The sequence below is a fragment of the Dromiciops gliroides genome, chromosome 3 (genome assembly GCF_019393635.1).
Source record: "Dromiciops gliroides isolate mDroGli1 chromosome 3, mDroGli1.pri, whole genome shotgun sequence".
Classification (NCBI taxonomy): Eukaryota; Metazoa; Chordata; class Mammalia; order Microbiotheria; family Microbiotheriidae; genus Dromiciops; species Dromiciops gliroides.
This window is the reverse complement of record NC_057863.1, coordinates 569,600,907-569,608,888: the sequence shown is the minus strand read 5'-3', so window position 1 is coordinate 569,608,888 and position 7,982 is coordinate 569,600,907. Positions and strand designations below refer to the sequence as shown.

Below are 7,982 nucleotides of genomic sequence, written 5' to 3'. Positions count from 1 at the left end.
TCCTTGAAGACTCATAAAAATAATTGCACTCTTGTAGAGTACATAAACTGTACTTGTATAATTTGTTGTTTTAAAAGTTATTGATGTAATTCTTTTGTTCAAGCTGAGAGCAATTTGTATCAAATATTTTTAAGAACAAAGAATACCAGGGGGCAGCTAGGTGGCAGAGTGGATAAAGCACTGGCCCTGGATTCAGGAGGACCTGAGTTCAAATGTGCCCTCAGACACTTGACACTTACTAGCTGTGTGACCCTGGGCAAGTCACTTAACCCTCACTGCCCCACCCACCCCCCAAAAAGAGTAAGAACAGAGAATACTAAGTTAGTGGATCTGATACAGCTCAGTACTTGCATTTACTAGTTACATATCTTTAGACATCTAAAAGACAAGAGATCAAGTTGTCCAAAAAAAAAAAATCATTTGTATGGATCAGTTGATCTATTTTCAAGGCTTTTTTTTTTTTAAACAGTTTGAATTTCTGGCAATGAAAACAACTGTTTTATTATTAAAGACTTGAGATCCAAATCAATGACACATAGGAACCATCATTTCACAACTGTTCTAATGAGTTCACTTAAATCTTTCAAATGTTATTTTTTCTTTAGCAGCAGGTATTTGAATAAATGCTTAAGACCTATATAGATCCAGATTTCATGGGCAAATCAGATGCCCTAGTAAACTGTCCTGATAGTTCTTTGCTTTAACTGAGAAAATCTGTAAGAATTCATGGTGGTTTTTTTTTTTTTTTTGGTAATGGGAACTGAAAGCAATACTTTAATTATAACATGCTTACATACAATCTCAGCAATTTCCCCATACATGTATTGCATAGACTGACTTCATAAAGTTGGGAAATATAGTGAGCTACAGATAAAACTCAGTACAAATTGAGTTGGCCAGAGAAAACATTTTTTTTGGGGGGGGGCAGGGCAATGAGAGTTAAGTGACTTGTCCTGGGTCACACAGCTAATAAGTGTGATTGGATTTGAATTCAGGGCCTCCTGAATCCAGTGCTGGTGCTTTATCCATTGTGCCACCCAGCTGCCCCAGGGAAAACATATTTAAAGCATTATTAGATACAAATGCGATTTTTATGAACGCTTGCATAATATCCAACTATTTTTCTCAAATAAAAAATGTTCTTCATAGAAATGTTCTCATACAAGCATACAATTTCCCCCCTGAATCATATAGAAAGGAACTTGAGCAGTCATTTACCAAGTTTGCTTTCTCCTGTATGCAATAGAAATACCTCCTGTAGATCCACAGAGGACATAAAAGAATGACATTTACAGAATGTCATTGTAGTGGCAGAACTATAAATAAGGTTGACCATTATGCAGATATCAATCTATTCTGGTATTAATAGTTGTATCTTGTCCATTAACCCATATAATTGAGAACAGCAGGCAAGAGTCTTTGGGTCTAGGTACACAGCTGAAAGGGTCAAGAATCACTCTTCCCATTGGAAGTCTTTTATCTATAGAAATTTGACAGCAATTAAGTTCTGGTGTTTTCTAGCTACTGGATGAACAAGATGCTGAAAGCTGTTACTATACAGCATACTGCTACATAGGGACTCTTTCGTTCACTGATCCTGGCACACTTCCAAAATATACCCAATAGTTCAGTTTTATTTTTGTCCAAGGGACTAGTAGCCAAGGATCAGATATATACACAGGTACATATAAGCAGCAAGATTACCGTCTGCAGCCTCTGAAAGTTGAAAATGGCAGGCATAGTGAGACCTTCGATATCCCCAGCCATATCACCCTTCCCACAAGTGGACTTTCTGTAGTTGTTCTCCTCTAGTTGAAGGCTGAGGGTTGAGGCCAACCTAGGTCACTGTCATGACATGCCTTGGTTCAGGAGCACATCTCTTTTAGCCTGGACTATTGTAATAGCCACCTAATTTGTCTTTCTGCTTCAAGTCTCCTCATCTCCAATCTGTTATCCTCACAGCTGCCAAAGAATTTTTAAAATTTAAATTCTTATATAATTATAATAATACTTTTTTGTTTTGTTTTTGCCTCAGTCAGCAGGCATAAGGGGCACTGTTGTAGGCCCTGGGGATAAAAATAAAAATAACCTGCACTCAAAGGAAGCTTATATCCTACCATATTTTCTTTTTCCTTTTTTTGGTGAGGCAATTGGGGTTAAGTGACTCGCTCAGGGTCACACTGCTAGTAAGTGTCAAGTGTCTGAGTCCGGATTTGAACTCAGGACCTCCTGAATCCAGGGGCAGTGCTTTATCCACTGTGCCACCTAGCTGCCCCTCCTACCATATTGTCTGTTCAAATGTGTGATGAAGTATAACTGAGGGCCGCACTTCGGAGAATGTGCAGGTATGGCTGTTTCTGGGTCTGCTAACCACACATAGAAGTAACAGACTTTGGGGGCGGCTAGGTGGTGCAGTGGATAAAGCACCGGCCCTGGATTCAGGAGTACCTGAGTTCAAATCCGGCCCCAGACACTTGACACTTACTAGCTGTGTGACCCTGGGCAAGTCACTTAACCCCCATTGCCCGCAAAAAAAAAAAAAAAAGAAGTAACAGACTTTGAGCAGGGATACCTACAAAAGACTCCCTCAGGAGTAACTTGGCCCCTCCTCCTTCCCTGGTGTCCATTGAGGAGGATGAGCTATTTTGGGCCTCCAGGTGACCCACGGGTTGGGGGAGGCCCCTTGGACATTCTCTCAGTAGTGCCAGGGCAGGTGGCTTCCTCTCCCCGCCCAGGTCAATGGGAAGCCATGAACACAGTCTCTTGCTGTTGCTTCTGTCCCTGTCTCGTCCCTTCTTTCCTGTCTTAGGAAAAGGAGTGTTGGAAGGCTGAGATCTTGAGAGCTTTGAAAGGTGGGAAGAGTAAGCCATGCTGAAGTCTAGGGACAGGAGTTCAGGCTCTCACAATCTGGGGCAGCCAAACTTGGGGAGGAATGAAGCCCCAAGGAACCTGATCCTCCCAGCTCAGCGGTGCTGGGTCCTACAATCAAGGGAATGACTGTGTATGGAAAGTAAGCTTTGGGGAGTGAACTGTGTGAGGTGAATACTTTGTAGCAAGAGTGTCGAGTTTGAGTAGCAAGAGCTTCGAGTCTGAGCCCATTCTCAGTAGAGACAGAAATGGTGTAGTGTACCCTGAGGGTATGGGGTAGTAATGGTTGTACTTCTATTCTTGCAGTATCTTCTCAGGAAATATCCCTTTGTAAAATCGGTTAAATGTGACAGAGACACTAATCACTGGCAGTTGAAATTGAGGCAAACATTGAAATAGGGGTTCAAGTCAATTGCATTAGAGAATACCCTAAACCTTCAGGGGGTACAGATGGAACCCCTAACGGAGATATTCCCAGTTATCCGTCCTCTAGGGCAGGTAGGTGGCACACTGGATAGAGTGCCAGGCTTGGAGTCAGGAAGACCTGAGTTGAAATCTGGTCTCTGAAACTTACTAGCTTTGTGACCCTAGGCAAGTCACATAACTCTGGGTGCCTCAGTATCCTCAACTGTAAAATGAGCTAAAGAAGGAAACAGCAAACCACTCTAGTATCTTTGCCAAGAAAATTCCAAATACAGTCATGATGAGTTGGACATGGCTGAAAACAACCAAACAACAACAACAACAACAGGAAGTTAGCTCTAGGATAATTGTATTACACCAAGAACAACAGAGGGAAACGAGATCCCCAGGAATAAGTGGCAGTCATACTTAGGACATACTTTTTATGTTCTAAGTTGATCTGTGAATAGTGTTCAATTTCAGGAGAGAGGACGTAGAGAGGAGAGTGCTGGACTTGTAGGCACTTGGGTTTTGGTCCTTTTTTCCCAAACTTATCAGTTGTGTGACAGTGGTAAAGTCACTTAACTCGGTGTCTTGTCTGTGTGCTTCAGTTTGCTTATGTGTTAATTGGTGATCCTAACAGTGCCTCCCTCCACAGGGTTGTTGTGAAGATCAAATGAGACAGTATACATAAAGCATTTTAAAAAACCAATCAGTAGCACTTGGCAGCTTTTACTAAAAAAGAGTGGAGATCTTGGAATTCTTTATTTTTTAAAATAGCAAGGTATATGAAGTGGAAATTCATAGTTTTATATAGCATCATTTTTGATTTCTGTTGTGTGTATGGAAATGTTCTTTGTGTGTGTTTCATTTCAGAATAACTGTTCTAATTAAGGACTTATTTCCACTTAGTTTATACTTTTCTTTCTTTTTTTTTGGGGGGGGGGTAGGGCAATGAGGGTTAAATGATTTGCCCAGGGTCACACAGCTAGTAAGTGTCAAGTGTCTAAGGTTGGATTTGAACTCAGGTCCTCCTGAATCCAGGGCCAGTGCTTTATCCACTGCACCACCTAGCTGCCCCCTACTTAGTTTATACTTTTGACTGATTGATGCAGTCATGAAGTCTGGGCCTCTGTGTTTGATTGGGGATGTGTGAGTAGGATGAATTCTCACTATTATATACACATAAAAGTATATATATGGCATCTAATATATGTATATATTCATATATACACAGGCCAACCCATATATACACATTTGCTTGCCCATAGGCCATAAGTACTCTTAATCATACCTAATGATGGGCTACATATCTTCAAAATTAATTCTTTTTTAAAAATTTATTTTTTCCATTTACATGTAAACAATTTTTAACTTTTCAAAAAAAATTTTGAGTTCCAAATTTTCCCTCCTCCCTCCCAAGACAGCAAGCAATTTGATATAGGTTATACATGCACAGTCATGCAAAACATATTTCCATATTAGTTATGCTATAAAATAAAACATAGATCAAAAGAGAAACACAAAAATATAGTATGTTTCGATTTGCATTCAGATGCTATCAGTTCTTTCTCTGGGGATGGATAACATTTTTTATCATATGTCCTTTGGAATTTTCTTGGATCTTTGCATTGTTGAGAATAGCTAAGTCATTCACAGTTGATCACTGTACAGCTGTTTATGTAAAGCATTTTGAAATCTTTAGTGACATAACAGTGCTAACTAATAAGACTGTGAAATATGAAGTTCCTTAGGAGAACTTTGGAAGCTGGAGAAATCCTTAAGTCTTAAGGATTGGAGTTGGAAAAGTAACAAAGAACATAGCTCATTGGTCTGGAATTTTACTGTCATAATTTTAGTGGATTTATTCTGAACTTTTTTTTTAATGGACTGGACCAGACTTGTGATTTCATCTGAGTGGAACTCCATGTGAAAAATTACTTCCACCACTGTAGATTGAAGATTTCTCCATACTTTATAATCCTGGAGAATTGTCTTGGCAGAGGGGGTGGGTGGGTGCCATGGATTGTGAGTTTAAGTGACTTGAACAGGATCACACAGTCAGTATGTGTCCAAGATGGAACTTAAACCCAGTTCTTCCTGGCTCTAATGTCGGCTTTCTATCCAGGTTACCTCTTGAACTCTGAATACTAGATATAATTCCCTGTTTATGGAGCTCAACACCTCTAGTAGGGGTTCATTTCTTGATTGAACCTTTGGATAATTGCTAGAAAAACTAGTCTTCATGTTTTGTTAATGCTCCTTGACTCTATAGTATTATCTTGTTTGGAAGTTCTCTGTAAAGAGCTCTTACCTCATCTCATCATTCTGTTTCATCCAACACCAGGTTTTTTACAGTTATCTGTAATTTAAAAATCTTAATGGCATTAAGAATTCTCTCTAGGGGCAGCTAGGTGGTGCAGTGGATAGAGCACTGTCCCTGGAGTCAGGAGTACCTGAGTTCAAATCTGGCCTCAGACACTTAACACTTACTAGCTGTGTGACCCTGGGCAAGTCACTTAACCCCAATTGCCTCACTAAAAAAAAAAAAAAAGAATACTCTCTGATAAAATGTGTATATAGGATAGTGTGGAGAAAAGCAGAGGGGGTAGAGTAGGCAAGAAAACATAGCAACACCCAAATAAATGGATGAACGAATGAATGTTTTTTCATCCATATATTCTCATTCATTCATAAATAATCAATTAATCAACAAGTACTTATAAAGCATCTACTATGTGCCAGGCACCATGCTGGGGACATGAGTACAAAGAATGAAACATTGCCTACTTGCAGTGAGCTTCCGTTCCAAAAAGAACTGCTCAGTGAAATAGATCCTTTCTTCTGTATTCAATGGTTTGAGATTTCATGGGTATACCTATTTCCAAGGGCATTCTTTTCACTTGAGAAGTTGGTCATTTCTTGCTCATTTCTTGTCCACATCTTTCCATAAATCCTCTACAGGGGGTCCATGCTACATGGGAAGTCTTGTCATTGTTCTTTTCTAGGCAGCTAGATGTCTAGACTAAGTAGATAGAACAATGGACCTGGAGTCAGGAAGACTTGAGTTCAAATCTAACCTGATGCTTACCAGCCATGAGACTCTGGGCAAGACACTTAACTTGTTTATCTCAGTTTCCTAATCTATAAAAGGGAGCTAATAATAGTGCCTACCTTCCAGGGTTGTGAGGATAAAAAGAGATATTTGTAAAGTGCATTGCAAATGCTAAAGTGCTGCATAAATGATAGCTAACAGCTATTATCTAATGTAACTTTTGGGCTTAGCATCTTTCTCCCTCACTTTTTCTTCCTACTTTTTCTGGTCTGGTCCTTGATTTATTTTTTTTTTAAATTAAGCTTTTATCAATGAACAAAAATTGATTTTCTCTTCCTTACATCTCTCCACTTTTGAAAAAGAAAAACAAAACCCTTGTAACAATGTAGGGTAAAATAGTAAAGTAAATTTGCATATTGGCTGTTTGGGATGATACATGCATAGCTGTTTTTTTTTTTTTTTGGGAGCAGTTAGCAAGTTTAATTTGGTGAAAGCAGAGAGCAGGTAGGCCAAAGAGGACATGTGGGGGTTGGAAGGAAGGACGTTGGTAACCCTGACAATATAGTTAGTTGCTTCAGGGGTGAGAGGATCATTTTCACACTGAGAAAGTTAGGGGATTCTTTGTGGAAAGGGGACTTTTGTTCTCAGCCATTCAGCACCATCCGGACTAGCTCTTCATAGTTGATACAACCGTTGCTGTCCTCATGCCCTGCCACCAACACTTCCACTTCTTCCTTGGTCATCTTCTCACCCAGAGTGATAAGGACGTGCCGTATTTCAGCACCCATGACTGTGCTGTTCCCTTCCTTATCAAACACCCGAAGCCCCTCTACATAGTCTTCATATGTGCCCTGGTCCTTATTCTTTGCTACGGTCTGCAGCATTGGCAGAAAGTGTTCAAAGTCCAACACCTTCACATTCATCTCATCACTCTTGGGATTCCCTAAGACCTTGAGCACCTCAGCATTGGTGGGATTCTGGCCCAAGGCCCGCATCACGTCCCCACACTGGCTGTATAAGATCTTTCCATCCCCTGTTCGGTCAAACAGCTGGAAGGCCTCTTTGAACTCAGCAGTCTGATCTTCCGTGAAGTCACACATCTTAGCCGTGCAGCTCTGTCTCCGCTGCCGCCTCTGCCGCTACTCCATAGCTGTTTTACCATAACTTTGGTTTTTATAGTATTTTAAGTGAAACATTATTTATTTTTAGCAATACAATTAATAGTATTTCCATGTCAATATTTTTATCCTGGGGATTAACTAACTATATCAATAGATCTAAGATCCCAAAACCCAAACCCCTATAATCCTACAGAATACTTACCAAGTTATTTGGCTAATAATGTTTTTTTTTTTTTTTTTGCTAATAATGTTTTGTGATGGCTCTTTGAATAAGCATGTTATTGAATTATTTCACTATAAATCTAAATTTTAGAATTAATGTTTCGTTCTTATCTGCTCAATTTCAGCATAGCAATACTTTCCAGAAATGATAAACTATAAACATGTTGATTATATAAAAGTATTTTTACAATAATCTTTTCATAGCTCAAATATTTTGTTATAGTTAAATTGTATCCATGACTATTTATCAGGTCTATTTTAAACTTCATTTCTAGCTAAATATTGGTTGATCAAGTGGAAATGAAATCTATTAT

The 7,982-nt window shown here is 39.4% G+C and overlaps 1 protein-coding gene and 1 pseudogene across 1 annotated transcript; both read right to left on the bottom strand.

Annotated features, from left to right (window-relative positions):
* Nucleotides 1–1,521: 1,521 nt before the first annotated feature.
* LOC122751978 lies at nt 1,522–1,740 on the bottom strand (annotated as a pseudogene).
* Nucleotides 1,741–6,772: 5,032 nt separating this feature from the next.
* LOC122745755 (myosin light polypeptide 6-like) lies at nt 6,773–7,463 on the bottom strand. Its single transcript, XM_043991183.1, has one exon. It carries the CDS (start codon nt 7,423–7,425, stop codon nt 6,970–6,972), a length of 456 nt encoding a protein of 151 aa, XP_043847118.1. The 5' UTR covers nt 7,426–7,463; the 3' UTR covers nt 6,773–6,969.
* Nucleotides 7,464–7,982: the final 519 nt, after the last annotated feature.

Excerpts from the sequence above, each read along its gene's own strand:
- LOC122745755 (XM_043991183.1), bottom strand. The coding sequence starts at position 7,425 with ATGTGTGACTTCACGGAAGATCAGACTGCTGAGTTCAAAGAGGCCTTC.